The sequence below is a fragment of the Ranitomeya imitator genome, chromosome 8 (genome assembly GCF_032444005.1).
Source record: "Ranitomeya imitator isolate aRanImi1 chromosome 8, aRanImi1.pri, whole genome shotgun sequence".
Classification (NCBI taxonomy): domain Eukaryota; kingdom Metazoa; phylum Chordata; class Amphibia; order Anura; family Dendrobatidae; genus Ranitomeya; species Ranitomeya imitator.
Window position 1 is genome coordinate 55,517,381 of NC_091289.1, and position 17,578 is coordinate 55,534,958.

Consider the following 17,578-nt stretch of genomic DNA (forward strand, 5'->3'; position numbering starts at 1 on the left):
GTCATCATTGTGACCTGAAGAATCATATTGCCAGGTAACTTTTTTTATTTAATCACACAAACGCTGTAAAAACAAACAATGGCAGATTTGAATTTTTGTTCTCGCCATTTCACTCCTGTTGGAATTTTCCTCCTGTAAAAAGCAAGTCCTCATACTGCTCTGCTGACAGAAGATTGATAAAGGTATGACTCTTGGGAGAAGGGAAGGAAATTCTTGTTGCTATTTCTCCTGACCACACACAAACATGCACACGTGGTTCCATAACTGCCACCTTGTACTCTTATTTAGTTGACCTCTTTCTCCTGTGATTGTTCACACCCTGTTGAGTTTGCATTATGTATTCTATCAGCTTCATTACAGGGAACATGTCAGATCCGATAAAACGATTAACCTGCAGATATAGGGTTAATCTGCAGGGTCATAGTATTATGAAGTTGTTCGGTTGTTGTGCTAAAAGTGCGGCACCCCGGGAGAAAATGAACTTTATTTCTCCTGGGTGCCGCCGCTTTCAGTCAGAGGTGTGTATGGAGCGATTAGTCACTGCTCACAGCACTGAGAGTGGCGGCTCTACACTGATAAGCCGGCTTTCAGTTAAAGGGAACCTGTCACCCCCAAAATCGAAGGTGAGCTGCGGCCACCAGCATCAGGGGCTTATCTACAGCATTCTGGAATGCTGTAGATAAGCCCCCGATGTTACCTGAAAGATGAGAAAGAGGTTAGATTATACTCACCCAGGGGCGGTCCCGCTGCGGTCTGGTCTGTTGGGCGTCGCGGTCCTGTCTGGGACCTCCCATCTTCTTACGATGTCGTCCTCTTCTTGTCTTCATGCTATGGCTCCGGCGCAGGCGTACTGTCTGCCCTGTTGAGGGCAGGGCAAAGTACTGTAATGTGCAGGCGCCGGTAAAGGTCAGAGAGGCCCAGCGCCTGCGCACTGCAGTACTTTCCTCTGCCCTCAACAGGGCAAAGTACGCCTGCGTCGGAACCGCAGCGTGAAGACAAGAAGAGGACGTCATCGTAAGAACATGGGAGGTCCCGGACCGGACCGCAACACCCATCGGACCGGGACCGCCCGCCCAGGTGAGTATAATCTAACCTCTTTTTCTCATCTTTTAGGATACATCGGGGACCTTTAGCACTTAGCCATATAGGATTTTTTAAGTTTGTTATATGATATGCTCTCATAAATTTAAATATGATGACATATGTAACGTGTCAGATTTTTTTCTCTTTTTACTCTGTAAAATTAAATGAGAAAAACCCAATAAAAAATGTACAGGTCCTTCTCAAAAAATTAGCATATAGTGTTAAATTTCATTATTTACCATAATGTAATGATTACAATTAAACTTTCATATATTATAGATTCATTATCCACCAACTGAAATTTGTCAGGTCTTTTATTGTTTTAATACTGATGATTTTGGCATACAACTCCTGATAACCCAAAAAACCTGTCTCAATAAATTAGCATATCAAGAAAAGGTTCTCTAAACGACCTATTACCCTAATCTTCTGAATCAACTAATTAACTCTAAACACATGCAAAAGATACCTGAGGCTTTTATAAACTCCCTGCCTGGTTCATTACTCAAAACCCCCATCATGGGTAAGACTAGCGACCTGACAGATGTCAAGAAGGCCATCATTGACACCCTCAAGCAAGAGGGTAAGACCCAGAAAGAAATTTCTCAACAAATAGGCTGTTCCCAGAGTGCTGTATCAAGGCACCTCAATGGTAAGTCTGTTGGAAGGAAACAATGTGGCAGAAAACGCTGTACAACGAGAAGAGGAGACCGGACCCTGAGGAAGATTGTGGAGAAGGACCGATTCCAGACCTTGGGGAACCTGAGGAAGCAGTGGACTGAGTCTGGTGTGGAAACATCCAGAGCCACCGTGCACAGGCGTGTGCAGGAAATGAGCTACAGGTGCCGCATTCCCCAGGTAAAGCCACTTTTGAGCTACAGAGAAGCAGCACCGGACTGTTGCTAAGTGGTCCCAAGTACTTTTTTCTGATGAAAGCAAATTTTGCATGTCATTCGGAAATCAAGGTGCCAGAGTCTGGAGGAAGACTGGGGAGAAGGAAATGCCAAAATGCCTGAAGTCCAGTGTCAAGTACCCACAGTCAGTGATGGTGTGGGGTGCCATGTCAGCTGCTGGTGTTGGTCCACTGTGTTTCATCAAGGGCAGGGTCAATGCAGCTAGCTATCAGGAGATTTTGGAGCACTTCATGCTTCCATCGGCTGAAATGCTTTATGGAGATGAAGATTTCATTTTTCAGCACGACCTGGCACCTGCTCACAGTGCCAAAACCACTGGTAAATGGTTTACTGACCATGGTATTACTGTGCTCAATTGGCCTGCCAACTCTCCTGACCTGAACCCCATAGAGAATCTGTGGGATATTGTGAAGAGAAAGTTGAGAGACGCAAGACCCAACACTCTGGATGAGCTTAAGGCCGCTATTGAAGCATCCTGGGCCTCCATAACATCTCAGCAGTGTCACAGGCTGATTGCCTCCATGCCACGCCGCATTGAAGCAGTCATTTCTGCCAAAGGATTCCCGACCAAGTATTGAGTGCATAACTGAACATTATTATTTGATGGTTTTTTTGTTTGTAATTAAAAAACACTTTTATTTGATTGGATGGGTGAAATATGCTAATTTATTGAGACAGGTTTTTTGGGTTATCAGGAGTTGTATGCCAAAATCATCAGTATTAAAACAATAAAAGACCTGACAAATTTCAGTTGGTGGATAATGAATCTATAATATATGAAAGTTTAATTGTAATCATTACATTATGGTAAATAATGAAATTTAACACTATATGCTAATTTTTTGAGAAGGACCTGTATTAAAAAAAATATTTAGAATTGAGAATCCTCAGTGGTTGATAGCCATTAAAAGGTAACTGTAAAGATGGTAACAAATTGCAAGCTTTCGAGACTACACAGGTCTCTTCATCAGGCAAAGACTAAAACAAATTCTGAAGAATCACATATTTATGCACAACACAGCACAGAAAAATGTTGTGCATAAATATGTGATTCTTCAGAATTTCTTTTAGTCTTTGCCTGATGAAGAGACCTGTGTAGTCTCGAAATCTTGCAATTTGTTACCATCTTTACAGTTAGCCATTAAAAGGTATCAACCACTGAGGAGTCTCAATCTACTATATAATTATCTAAGGGTCACTTCAGTCTTTCTGTCTGTCCTTCTGTCACGGATATTCATTGATCGCGGCCTCTGTCATGGAATCCAAGTCGCTGATTGGTCGTGGCAAAACGCCCACGACCATTGCCACGACCAATCAGCGACGGCCACAGTCCGGCAGCAATATGGCCGCTCTTTCCTCCCCGCAGTCAGTGCCCGCTCCATACTCCCCTCCAGTCATCCAGTCAGCCCTCACACAGGGTTAATGCCAGCGTTGCCGGAGCGCGGTGTAACGCACTCTGGTTACGCAGCTATTAACTCTGTGTGACCAACTTTTTACTATTGATGCTGCGTATGCAGCATCAATAGTAAAAAGATCTCATGTTAAAAATAATTAAAAAAAAAAAAACGTTATTCTCCCCCTCCGACGTGGCGCTGTCCTCGGCAGTGCAAGCGGCAGGTTCCGGTGCTAAGGATGCTATGCGAGAAGGACCTGCCATGACGTCAGTCATGTGACTGCGACGTCATCACTGGTCCTGCGCTCATACCAACCCTGGGACCGGAAGCTGCCGGGTGCACCACACACAGGCGCCAGGATTACAAGGAGCCCTCGCAAGGTGAGTATATGTTTCTTTTTTATTTTTTAACCTGTTACATACATGGCTGGGCAATATACTACGTGACTGGGCAATATGCTACGTGACTGGGCAATATGCTACGTGGCTGGGCAATATGCTACGTGGCTGGGCAATATGCTACGTGGCTGGGCAATATGCTACGTGGCTGGGCAATATGCTACGTGGCTGGGCAATATGCTACGTGGCTGGGCAATATGCTACGTGGCTGGGCAATATGCTACGTGGCTGGGCAATATGCTACGTGGCTGGGCAATATGCTACGTGGCTGGGCAATATGCTACGTGGCTGGGCAATATGCTACGTGGCTGGGCAATATGCTACGTGGCTGGGCAATATGCTACGTGGCTGGGCAATATGCTACGTGGCTGGGCAATATGCTACGTGGACATGCATATTCTAGAATACCTGATGCGTTAGAATCGGGCCACCATCTAGTTCTAAATATTTTCTATCTACTGGCTAACACGGTACCAAGATATACAGTATATCTTTCCTGTATTAAAAAAGAAGCATTTTCTGACATGATTCCTCTAATAACATAAGGATGAGTTCTGCCTTCTGTATATTACACGTGCAGCCTATGAATGGGGCAGAATTGGATTGGTGATTTCCATTATATTCATTATGAGCCTAATCATGTCCTATTAAAGCATCAGCTGCAGATTGTGTATATTACGTCACCAACTGCTCAATATTTCTTGGAGCCTCGTCCACTTATCCCGCCAAGACGTCCTCTATCGATCATGTGTGAGATATTTTTTAGTAGTCCTAAGCATTTTCCCTTTTAATCACAGGTGACCCCAAGCAGGACCTGGCCTATGAACGCCAGTATGAGCAGCAGACCTACCAGGTCATCCCAGAAGTGATAAAGAACTTTATTCAGTACTTCCACAAGACCGTGTCTGACCTGATTGACCAGAAGGTGTACGAGCTACAAGCCAGCAGAGTGTCCAGCGACGTCATCGACCAGAAGGTGTACGAGATACAAGACATCTATGAGAACAGGTAGATGGCTGCCGGATGGAGGTTCACATGAGTATGTTCAGGAACGAACTATGATTTTTATTTTTTTTTTATTTTTATTTTTTTTGCAGCTGCTACCTACCCTCATGACTGACACTTCCATCATTATTTACTGACTTACTGCTCTCTCCTCTCATTGCAGCTGGACCAAGTTAACTGAACGTTTTTTCAAGAATTCCCCATGGCCTGAAGCAGAAGCGATCGCTCCTCAAGTTGGGAATGGTAGGTGTGGGCATTCACTGTATGTTATTGATGGTCGTATGGCTTAGGGTACGTGCACCCAACATCTTTTATATGCTGGCGTACCTGCTGAGTTTTCAAAAGTTAACTCTTTGGGAAAACGCCGGCTGTGGTTTCTCTGACGCCTCTTTATTGGCGCTTTTTTTGTTTTTCCTTTTGCGTTGGTTTATTTATTTTTTTTGTATTTTTAATAGCGAGCAGCTTCTAAGCGGAAGCCACCCAAAGAATGAACATGCTGCCACTTTAAAGCACTTCCAGGTTTTCAAAGATTGAAGTGGTTAAAAGGAGTAACAAAAGACGGAACATGTGCACAGCAATGCCATTTTGACATTGTGTGCATTTTGTTTGTTTTTTTGTGTAGGGGATTTTTCAGGCAGAATCCTTCTGAAACAGACGTTGTGTGCCCATGCCCTAATGAGTTAAGTGTTTGCCCCTTGTTGTTTAGAGGCTGAAATGTCTTTGCAGGTGGAAGAGTCATTTAAATTTAGTGCAATAGAAAATGGAAGCCGTTTTCCATTGCAACAAACAGGTGGTTGCCGTGCAGAAAAATAAGTGCTGCCAACTTCTTACTTGCTGTAGATACTTCACTTTTTCTTGTGGTTTTGATAACTGTTTCTCTATTTTTTTTCTGCCTTTGTTCTAAATCTAAATCAACCCTCAAAACTGGATGTGTGGGTGTGATAACCAGTTCCCTTCTCTTTCAGACGCCGTGTTCTTGATTCTCTATAAGGAGCTATATTACAGACACATCTATGCCAAAGTTAGCGTAAGTATCTGTTCTCCAGGTTTCTTTTGGACCCCGGTGCAGAATTTGTATTTGGTGAGATGAAATATCACTGATTCTTGCCCTTTCTTTAGGGAGGACCCACATTGGAGCAACGTTTCGAATCTTACTACAACTACTGCAATCTCTTCAACTATATTTTGAGTAAGGTTTCCTTTTAGGACATGTTCACACATTCAGTATTTCCCATCAGAATTTGTAAGCAAAAAATGAGGTGGTTGAAAAATACAGAAGCGGTGACGTGTTTCTATTATACTGTTCCTCTGATTGTTCCACTCCTGGTTTTGGCGATGTGTTTCTATTATACTGTTCCTCTGATTGTTCCACTCCTGATTTTGTCTTACAAATACAGAGGTAAGATACTGAACATGGCCACTGGTTGTAAATGTTTAAAAGGGGTGGTCCGAAGGCCAAATACATTTTCATCTAAATCCCCATCTATTTAGTGCTGTAATGTAAACTAGTTTCTAATATACTTGCATTAAAAGTTCCCTTCCGTCCCCTAACTACACTATCTTAACTGCTTTTGCATTTCCTGTTGGATGACTCTCCCTTTGAGAATACCAGTGCATACTGGGATACTCAAATGAAGCGTCATCAGGTGGGATAAGCTGCAGTCACTGCCACAGCTCCTGCTTCCTTCCTGAAACGAAGCTTCATCAGGGGTTGTGTAGTCCCTGAATGCTGTTGCTTGCGGGGGTGGTGCTGTTCTCTGCACGCCGCCGGATATTCTGACACCGCGCTCGGACAGTGTGCTCTCCTCTTTGTTGCTGGCTCGTTATTACTGATCTGAGCCAACAACACAGAGCGCGCTTCACATCAACAGGTCTCTGGTTAGACCCCGCTGACCAATCTCCCCTTCCACATTGAACACAAGAGGTGATCCTATGTCCCCCGAGTGGATAGAGCAGCAGCACGCATGCATGATCACCCCTCCATTTATGGTCTATGGCAGTAATGGACAGGCATGTGAATCCTGTGGATATTTGATCATAATTTGTGGCATAGCCCCTCTAAGAATGACAAGAATGTTTTGTCTGTGGCTTGTGTTGCTGGTGTGACGCTGATGAATTCCTTGTAGATGCAGACGGACCTGCGCCCTTGGAGCTGCCTAACCAGTGGCTGTGGGATATCATTGATGAGTTCATTTATCAGGTATAGCTATTTTCCTGTAAACTTTCTCCCACTCTGTTCACACGTCTCTATTTGATCATGCCGCCGTTCTGATATATTTTCACTCTTGGTTATATCTATTTCTGCACTCTTCAGTTTCAGTCATTCAGCCAGTATCGGTGTAAGACCGCAAAGAAATCGGAGGAAGAAATTGAATTCCTGCGTTCCAACCCCAAGATCTGGAACGTTCACAGCGTCCTTAATGTCTTACATTCACTAGTGGATAAATCCAACATTAACCGGCAGCTGGAGATTTACACCAGTGGAGGTGAGGAATGGAGCTGTGCTTGAACACTGGCTCATCTTCTTGACACAGATCAGGGTTTTGTGCTACTGACAGTTGCGGTTTTTTTTCTCCTAAATTGCTATGTTCAGGCTTGCGGGTTACTCACTGCATGACTGAAGACTAGTGAATCCTCACAGTGCGCGCTGTCGGGATCTATGGCTCTGCAAGCAGGCGGCCATGTGACAGGAATGATGCAATTTGTAGACTTCTGGCCACATTCTGACGAGACGTGTCCGGCCTCGCTTAATCCACTTCCATTAACCAAGGCAGCACACGTCTAGTTGATAAGTTTATTGTCTGTACAAGTCCCCTCTATAATTTGTAAAGCGCTGCGGAATATGTTGGCGCTATATAAATAAAATTATTATTATTATTATAAGTAATCGCATGAATATAAATCGCATACTTAGTCGTGCGCCCCCCTATTCCGGGCACCAGCGGCGGAGAATCCTGACAGCGTGCATTGTACGGACTCACAGGTCACACAAAGTGACTGCAAATTTGCACCCCAAGCCTGGATAAGTGAGGTACCTGCTTATTTTTTCTAGGTCACCATAATTCTCTCTGTACAGTGTATGCTAGATCTTTACAAACATTTGGTAATTAGAAGTACTTGCTTACATATGCTTAATTGTTCTTCAGTGGAGCAATCTGACCAACTTAAAGGGTACCAGTCATTAAATTCATGCCACCTGAACCACAGGCCGCACGACTGCCGCCTATCATGTTTTATTCTGAACCACTGCTGCTTGTACGTGGCGAGAGACCTAGTAATCAACCGGATCGGTGAGTAGCTGGTCGGGGACCACACTTGACAAGTCCGGATTCTCCCTATAGTCCCCGGCCAACTTTTCAGTCTTTCTTTGAATTGTCGCAGTGTTTCAGAGTAAATGGTGCCTGCTGCAGTTGTGCAGACTCCCTCTTCCTACTCACTATCAGTAGTTTGTTTGCACACACACGATTACGTATGCAGTACATAGCATGGTTTTTAGTTTTTGTTTTATTTTTTTTATAAATCCCCTTTCCCCTTCTTCTCCAGGTGACCCTGAAAGTGTAGCTGGAGAATACGGCCGACATTCTCTCTACAAGATGCTTGGGTACTTCAGCTTGGTTGGACTGCTCCGCCTGCACTCGCTCCTTGGAGATTATTATCAGGCTATTAAAGTATTGGAAAACATTGAGCTCAATAAGAAGGTACCATTGCTATTTATAGGAACGTACAACTTTTTGTTGTGGAGATTGTGAAGCAGAAGTTCGGTTTGGCCCCTAATCCATTGTTACCTATGAATGTGGAAGTATCTTCAGTTTCATTTTACTTTAATTTATTTTCAAGCAATTTTACCTAATACAGAATTTTTGCAGAAGGAGAATTAAATGACATTTTACCTAATCCATTTTTTTTATTTCGTGCTGCAGAAACTTCTACAACAAATCTTCCAAGTGTGAACATACTGTACTTGAACACAGATTTTGCAAATCTCTGAAAAATGGTGTTGTACAAATTACTGTAGATTTAATGGCCTGATTCTCAGCTGAGATCAGCAGCAGATCAGAGAAATGTTTTATCTACATTCTCATGAAATAACCTATGTGGAAGTTCTACATAATTTAAAGAGGTTATCCAGGACTATATTTTTCTTTTACGACAGGCCCAAGAACTAACAGGCGGGTAGGCTGCTAACTACCTGCCTATTTTGCCCGGCGCCAATCTCTGCTGGCACAGAGCAGTCACAGACCGATCCTGCCAAATATTAACTCTTTCACGACATGCGCCGTACTATTACTGCGCATGCCGTGTCACCCCTTTGATGTGGGCTCCGGCGGTGAGCCCACATCAAAGTCGCGACATGTCAGCTGTTTTGTACAGCTGACATGTGCGCGCAATAGCGGCGGGTGAAATCGCTATTCACCCGCCGCTATTAACCTGTTAAATGCCGCTGTCAAACTCAGACAGCGGCATTTAACCGGCGCTTCCAGCCGGGTGGTCGGAAATGATGTCATCGCCGACCTCCGTGACATGATCAGGGTCGGCGATGCATTAGGAAGGTAACCATAGAGGTCCTTGAGACCTCTATGGTTACTGATGCCGGCCTGCTGTGAGCCCTGTGGTCGGCTCTCATAGCAAGCCTGCAATTCAGCTACATAGCAGCGATCTGATGATCGCTGCTATGTAGCAGAGCTGATCAGGCTATGCCAGCTTCTAGCTTCCCATGGAGGCTATTGAAGCATGGCACAAGTAAAAAAAAAAATGTTTTTAAAAATATGAAAAAAAATACGAAAAATATAAAAGTTTTAAATCACCCCCCTTTCGCCCCATCCTAAATAAAACAATTAAAAAAAAACCTATACGTATTTGGTATCGCCGCGTTCAGAATCGCCCGATCCATCAATAAAAAAAAGCATTAACCTGATCGCTAAACAGCGTAGCGAGAAAAAAATCCGAAACGCCAGAATTACGTTTTTTTTGGGTCGCCGTGACATTGCATTAAAATGCAATAACGGGCGATCAAAAGAACGTATCTGCACCGAAATGGTATCATTAAAAACGTCAGCTCGGCACGCAAAAAATAAGCCCTCACCCGACCCCAGATCACGAAAAATGGAGATGCTTCGGGTTTCGGAAAGTGGCACTTTTTTTTTTTTTTTTAAGCTAAGTTTTTAATTTTTTTTCACCACTTGGATAAAAAAAACCTAGATATGTTAGATGTCTATGAACTCGTAATGACCTGGAGAATCATAATGGCAGGTTAGTTTTAGCATTTAGTGAAGCTAGCAAAAAAGCCAAACAAAAAACAAGTGTGGGATTGCACTTTTTTTGCAATTTCACCGCACTTGGAATTTTTTTTCCCGTTTTCTAGTAAAAGACATGGTAAAACCAATGATGTCAAAAGTACAACTCGTCCCGCAAAAAATAAGCCCTCACATGGCCAAATTGACGGAAAAATAAAAAAGTTATGGCTCTGGGAAGGAGGGAAGTGAAAAATGAAAATGCAAAAAAAAAAACGAAGAAGGGCCGCGACTTGAAGGGGTTAAGCGGCTGACGTCACGTCCACAGAGCAGCGGCTTCTCTTCCGCTCTGCTCTGTTGAAAGGTCTTGACGTCGGCAGTCACTCGCCATCGACAGACCAAAGCGGAAGAAGGACAGATGCTCTGTTGATGTGCAGCAGCTGAATTGCTGGCAGTAGCGTTCACCGACCGCTCTGCAGAACAGGCAGATAGTTAGCAACTACCTGCCTTTTGGCCTAAAAACTATTAAAACAAAATATTCCTGGATAAACCCTTTTAATGCCTTTTGGGACATAAAAAGATCATAAATGTGGGTGTCCAAATCTGAGAATCACTGCAGGTCTTGCTCGGACGTAGATTTCTGTATGTAGTAATTTCTTACAACTATTCAGTTGTCCAGGAAATGACGGCCGATCTAGAATTCTAACGTGTGTCTGATCTTTTCCTGCAGAGTATGTACTCCCGAGTGCCTGAGTGCCAGGTGACCACATACTATTACGTTGGCTTTGCTTACCTTATGATGCGAAGATATCAGGATGCCATTCGTGTGTTCGCTAACATCTTACTATATATCCAGAGAACCAAGAGTATGTTCCAGAGAACCACCTACAAGTATGAAATGGTGAGCCTCGTATGTTGTCTGCCGTCTCTTATACTTTTATCATCACATTCTAAATCACTACTGGATTTCCAAACCTTGTATCCCTCGTGCACAGATTAACAAGCAGAATGAGCAGATGCATGCCCTGCTGGCCATCGCCCTCACCATGTACCCCATGCGCATTGATGAGAGTATTCACACTCAGCTGAGAGAGAAATATGGCGACAAAATGTTACGTATGCAGAAAGGGTAAGGAAGCAGTAAGCTGCATGACCGCTCTTTATGGCGCACGGCGATGGCCTCTTTACATCTATTGGAGTCTCTGTGCTATTGATTCTGATTCTAAATGGCTAAGAAAAATTCATCTTTTTTGCATTGCAATTTAGAAATATTTGATCAAATATTTAATTTTGGTTGCAGAATATTTGATATCTGTAAAAATCGCCTTATCTTGATTGATACGGCAGTCTTCTAACCATAGATCTGGCATATCACTAGGGCTAGAATAAAAGGATCATGGGCAATTTGGCATTTTCTGTATATAGTCCCTGGGTAAACATGGAGCTGGGCAGAGAAAACAAGGTGGTTGCTGAGCTTGGCCTAGATTTTTTATTAGTGTAAATGAAGGTAGGTTGATGCCCACCATCCTCAGTGGCATGGTGTTGGAATAAGCGTTTGACTTGTGTAAATGGGGGTTGCAGCCTTTAGGCCACATTTATGCAACAAGTCTTCTGTATACATCATTAGGACCCCTTCACACTATATGTGCAGGATCTTTTCACATCCCTTTAAAAATCCACAGGTATTAATACGGAGTTGTTCCCACTTGGCAGTTATAACAGCCTCCACTCTTCTGGAAAGGCTTACTGTAATATTTTGGAGGTGCCTGTGGGGATTTTAGCCCGTTCATCCAGAAGAGTATTTGTGAGATCAGATACTGATGTTGGCGAGGAGGCCTCCATCTCCTTTCTATGTCATCCCAGAGGTGTTCTATGTATTTGAGGTCCGGACTCTGTACGTAATCGTTAAGTGCTTCCACACCAAACTCTCCCAACCTTGCCTTTATGGACCTTGCTTTGTGCGCTGTCCACAGTCATTGGTAACAGAAAAGGTCCATCCCCCAAACGGTTCACGCAAGGCGCTGCAATTTTACAAAATGCTCTGGTATGCTGGCGTGTTATTTCCCGTCACTGGAACAAAGGGCCCAAGGCCGACCCCTGAAAAACAACCCCATAACATTATCCCTCCTTCACCAATGTTACAGTTGACCCGTGCACATTTCAAATAGAAATATGTGTCGTAGGGTTTGGCTGATCTCCAACATTTGGGTATGTAATATAAGTAAATATTCTGTGTTTTTTGTCATTTCTGATCACTTGTAAATTTTCTTCTACTCATCAGCGATGCACAGATTTACGAAGAGCTCTTTAATTACGCCTGCCCCAAGTTCCTGTCACCGGTGGTCCCTAACTATGATAATGTTCACCCCAACTCTCACAAAGAACCATATCTTCAGCAGCTTAAAGTCTTTCTTGATGAAGTCCAGCAGCAGGCGCAACTGTCCACCATCCGCAGGTGCGTGTCCAGTCTGGCGCTGGTGTAAGGTGTCACATCGCGGCCCTGCAGGCTACACATAATATCCAGTGAGCCCATGTTGTATCAACGCATGATCGTACACAGGCACAAGAAGAGATGTTGTTTGGTTTATTATTTTTTTTACGAAGCAAGAATCAGCAAGATATAAATTGCAAAGTGCTTGATCATATGTTGTCCTAAGGACGTCCCTTCAAAAGGGAGAATGTTGGGGTGGAAAGATGTCCAGAGACCTCACAAAATGAGTTAAACTTTTTTTCCTCCCAGTTTCCTCAAGTTATACACCACTATGCCTGTGGCCAAGTTGGCCGGATTCTTGGATTTACCAGAACAGGAATTTCGCATTCAGCTTCTTGTTTTCAAGCATAAGATGAAGAACCTGGTGTGGACGAGCGGCATTTCTGCACTGGAGGGAGAGTTTCAGTCCGCATCAGAGGTGGACTTCTATATAGATAAGGTACAGTATTCGGCTGCGTGAGTTGCCATGTTTTACTCCTTTAATAATACAGTGGATGACATTCTGGTTTTTAGTTGTATCCACATAGTCGTTGTGTTCAACTATTATACGTGGAACTGACCTTCTGCAATTTACTTTGATTTCATTCTCCTTTAGGACATGATTCACATTGCAGATACCAAAGTCGCCCGGCGCTACGGAGACTTCTTTATACGACAGATACACAAGTTTGAAGAGGTGAGGATCTTCTATACTTATAAGTGCTCATGTTCTAGCGCTCTAAAGCAGCAAGCTTGTTCTTCTGTATCTGGAGGTGAGTGGGGCGACTAATGTCACACCTTCAGATATCTTACAGCTTGTGGGCGTTGGTGGCAGGTGTCGCGCTCGTGGCATCACTTGCGCACACAAGCTGAAATTCACTTCTGATGTCAACTGGAATTCTTTCGCTAGAACAGCCATATAGCTAGTCCACACAAGGCTATTACTACGAATAAGACAGGTGCCCAATACCTGCCGTTCAGGCACTCCTGTCAGATATCTGTATTATTAATTTATTACCATTGATTCCATGGTGCTGTACATGAGAAGGGGTTACATACAAGTTACAGATATCACTTACAGTAAGCAAACTAACAATGACGGACTGATACAGAGGGGCGAGGACCCTGCCCTTGCGGGCTTACATTCTACGGGATGGTGGGGAAAAAGACAGTAGGTTGAGGGTTGCAGGAGCTCCGGTGTTGGTGAGGCTGTAGCTTTGGTAGTGGTGAAGAGGCAGTGGGGTCAGTGCAGACTTTCCTGAAGAGATGGGTTTTCAGGTTCCGTCTGAAGGATCTGAATGTGGTTGATAGTCGGACGTGTCTTGGAGGCGGTTGGGTGAGGAGAGAAGGAGGTCTTGGGAGGACCGGAGATTACATGAGGGAAGATATCGGGAGATTAGTTCAGAGACGTACGGAGGAGACAGGTTATGGATGGGTTTGTAGGTCAGTATGAGTAATTTGAACTGGATACGCTGAGGGAATGGGAGCCAGTGAAGAGATTTGCAGAGGGGGGAAGCAGAGGAGTAGCGAGGAGAGAGATGAATTAGTCGGGCAGCAGAGTTAAGGATGGAATGGAGAGGTGCAAGGGTGTTAGCAGGGAGGCCGCAGAAAAGGATCTTGCAGTAGTCAAGGTGGGAGATGATGAGGGCGTGCACAAGCATTTTAGTAGATTGACAGTTGAGGAAAGGACGGATTCTGGAGATATTTTTGAGCTGGAGGCGACAGGAGGTGGAGAGAGCTTGGATGTGCGGTTTGAAGGACAGGGCAGAGTCAAGGGTTACTCCAAGGCAGAAAACTTCCGGTACAGGGAAAAGCATGATGTCATTAATTGCGATAGATAGGTCAGGTAAGGAAGATCTATGAGATGGAGGAAATGGATATGGCTGATAGACACTCTGGGATTCTGGACAGTAGAGAGGTGATGTCTGGGCCAGAAAGGTAGATCTGAATGTCATCAGCATAAAGGTGGCACTGGAATCCATGGAACTTTGAGTTGTCCCAGGCCAAGTGTATAGATTGAGAAGAGTAGGGGGTCCTAGGGAGTGGGAGAATCTGAATGTGCGGTTGGAAAGGTATGAGGAGATCCAGGATAGGGCGAGGTCTTTGATGCCAAAGGAGGAGAGGATCGGTAGTAGGAGACAGAGGAGGAGAACTATCAGACAAGGATAGAAGCTTTTTGGATGCAAGACGTGATACAGGGCGATCCACTGAAGGAGACTGTAGCTAATCCTTCCTTAAATCAGGAGCAAAGGGATATCTCGACTCAATAGGCTTCTGACCTGTGAACGGTTTATCTGGTCGATCCTTATGTCTTTGGACAATGTTCTTAAACTCGGGGTGATTGCCAAACACCCTGTGAGGATGTTTAGCCCTTTTAAAAGACACTACGTGATCCGGAACAGGTATAGATTCCTCGTCCACGCTGAGTCTTGTTAACTGACTTAATAGACACAACATCACTGGTCCTGCTCGCTTACTGATACATAAGTAAGCTGAACCAGATTATCCCTTTGGATCAAAGAAAAATAAACTCTAAATTTGACTCCTGTGACCAGGGTTTCTTTAGATTTAGCGTCCAATTTAAAAGGAACCTGTAAGGTATGATACTTCTATTAACCTGCAGATATAAGGTTAATCTGTAGGTTAATAGCTTTATGAAGGTGCCCAGCCACTGTGCTCAAAGTGCTGCTCCTGGGAGAAAATTAACTTAATTTCTCCCATCAGCCGACAGCTTTCAGTCAGCAATTTTAGTTACCGCTCGCCATACTGAGAGCTGCATTTATAAGTATGCCCCAGCATGTTGACAGACAGCTGACTCTTCAATGCATCAGTACCCTCAGTCAAAATGCTGGGGCATGGCTACAGCCTCACAGTGCTGTGAGTGGTAAATGAAGCCATGCTTGCAAGTCTATATGACTGAAAGCCGGCTGCTCCCTGGAGAAATAAAGATCACTTTTTTTCCTGGGTGCTGCATTTTCAGTACTGCGGCTGGGCTGCCTTCATAAAGCTGATGCGGGTTAATGGCGTTATCCCGCCTGACAGGTTCACTTTAATCTTATGATAAATAAGTTGATTATTATGAAGCTGTATTCACAGATCTAGGCTGTTTGCGTTGATAATATAGCGCTATCATATTCCACAGCACTATACACACATTATCATCAGTTCCACAGCACTATACACACATTATCATCAGTGTCCCCATTGGGGCTCACAATCTACATTCCCTATCAGTATGTCTTTGGAGTGTGGGAGGAAACTGGAGAACCCAGAGGAAACCCATGCAAACACGGGGAGAAGATACAAACTAATTGTAGATGTTGTCCTTGGTGGCAACTGAACTCCAGACCCCAGTGCTGTAAAGCAACAATGCTAACCACTGAGCCACCATGCTGCTCTATTGTTTCTGGTTTCAGCTGCAACTGTGTATAGTATTTTATTGGATTCTAATAATTGGAAATTATATAATTATACATTTTCATTTACTGTCCATGCTCATTAAGGATTTTTTACTGGAGATGCACAGATCCAAAAACGTAGACAAGAATGCCATATTGGACTAGTTAAATGCAAGTTAAAACATGTAGTTGAGGCCTGTAAAGCCTCTTTGGTACATCTGTATTATGTGACTGAAACGTTAGATTTCTGCTTTACAGCTAAACAAAACTTTGAAGAAGATGAGCCAGAAACCTTGAAAGCCGTTCAAATGGACAAGATATTTATAAGGACTGAAGGTCATCCTACACCCCCACACATTGCTGGCGTTATCAAGTGGACTAAAATGTTTTAATAAAAATTCTAAAAATCAGTTTATCGTGTGAATATTTTTCTGGCTTTAGACCTGTTTAATGCACCGCGTGGTCTATGTGTAGGCAAGCTAATGTTAGATAATCTGTTTGTCACCCTTCAACTTTGTAGCAAATATTTTTATATTTAATATAGCAGTGCTGAGCGTTTGTGAGATTCTTGCATGCTACGGTTATAGGACCAGGGTCAGCAAAGCTTTATTCTGGTTTAAAAAGATTTGAAAAGTCTCAATTTCGGGGTAACTCGAGGCTGGGCTAAAATTTTGCGACTTGGCATTCTCACACCATTTTCTCCCAACTCCAGTAATACGGGTGGAATCGGGCATAGCATCCTCCCCTTGTGAAATTCAATATGAGCTGTGCTGTTTGCTACCCCACATACGTCACTCCATCAGGGACTGCAGCAGGATTTGTGGCGAGACCACTTGTCCGAGGCTCCTGATTCATTAAGAGGCATGCACCTCACTAGAGCAGGAGCGTCTGACTCTGCATGCCCCCTCACAAAGACCCCACATGCACAACGAGATGTGCCAAGTTCATTAAGAGACGCACATCTTAGTACAGCGCACTGTTCATCAAGACTGGCGTGCAAATGAATGTCTTTATAGGTTGGTGTCTTAGAGTAGGTTGATAATTACTAAAGTTTTCCCTTCCCCCATGACGGCACACCTGAGAGAGGGGATCCGCCCAGCCAGGACAGAAACCCTACTGAAAATAAAGTTGGGTTTCCTGTCCTGACAGGGACCCTTGTGCTGAACACGGCGGTTTCACTTACCCAGGTCCCGTCCCGGCGTGGAAGAACAGGCAGCGCCTGTGCATCGGAGTTCGGGTCCTGGATGCGCCGTCCGCGGGTCCTCCGGGTCTCTGCGTCCGAGCGGGCGTTGGGCAGCATGGTCAGAGGGCCGGGTTCCCTTCCATGGCTGCCACGCCGCCCTCCCCTCTCTGCCGGCGTCCAGGTGCGGTGGCCGTTTCCGGGTCGCTCGTCTGACGTCACGCGCAAGGCACGCTGGGAATGGGCGTGTCCGCGTGACGTCGGGGGCGGGCGCCGGATCCAAGATGGCGGCGCCCATGAAGAAAACGCCGGCCGGTGAGAGGGAACCCCGGCGGCGCGGCAGAGAGTGGGAGGGGTCATTATTGGGCACCGAAGGAGGCGGGGAGTGCAGTGGTCCCCCCATAAAAGGGGGTTGGACCACAGAAGACGCGCTCATGTCCAAAAACTTCACCATGGAAGTAGGACAACAGGAGCAGCAGCAGCAGCCGCCTTCACAGCAGCAGCA

The 17,578-nt window shown here is 44.6% G+C and overlaps 1 protein-coding gene across 1 annotated transcript in view; it reads left to right on the forward strand.

The window, feature by feature from the left end:
* The window catches only part of EIF3L (eukaryotic translation initiation factor 3 subunit L), a 41,297-nt gene extending 24,994 nt beyond the window's left edge, over positions 1-16,303 (forward strand). Inside the window, exons 3-15 of the mRNA XM_069736950.1 lie at positions 4,587-4,797; positions 4,958-5,037; positions 5,760-5,821; positions 5,914-5,983; positions 6,921-6,994; positions 7,109-7,280; positions 8,338-8,492; positions 10,756-10,926; positions 11,021-11,154; positions 12,307-12,480; positions 12,766-12,955; positions 13,112-13,192; positions 16,152-16,303. Of these exons, the coding sequence (XP_069593051.1) occupies positions 4,587-4,797; positions 4,958-5,037; positions 5,760-5,821; positions 5,914-5,983; positions 6,921-6,994; positions 7,109-7,280; positions 8,338-8,492; positions 10,756-10,926; positions 11,021-11,154; positions 12,307-12,480; positions 12,766-12,955; positions 13,112-13,192; positions 16,152-16,190 (1,613 nt within the window). The 3' untranslated portion in view covers positions 16,191-16,303. The remainder of the gene's footprint in view (positions 1-4,586; positions 4,798-4,957; positions 5,038-5,759; positions 5,822-5,913; positions 5,984-6,920; positions 6,995-7,108; positions 7,281-8,337; positions 8,493-10,755; positions 10,927-11,020; positions 11,155-12,306; positions 12,481-12,765; positions 12,956-13,111; positions 13,193-16,151) is intronic.
* Positions 16,304-17,578: the final 1,275 nt, after the last annotated feature.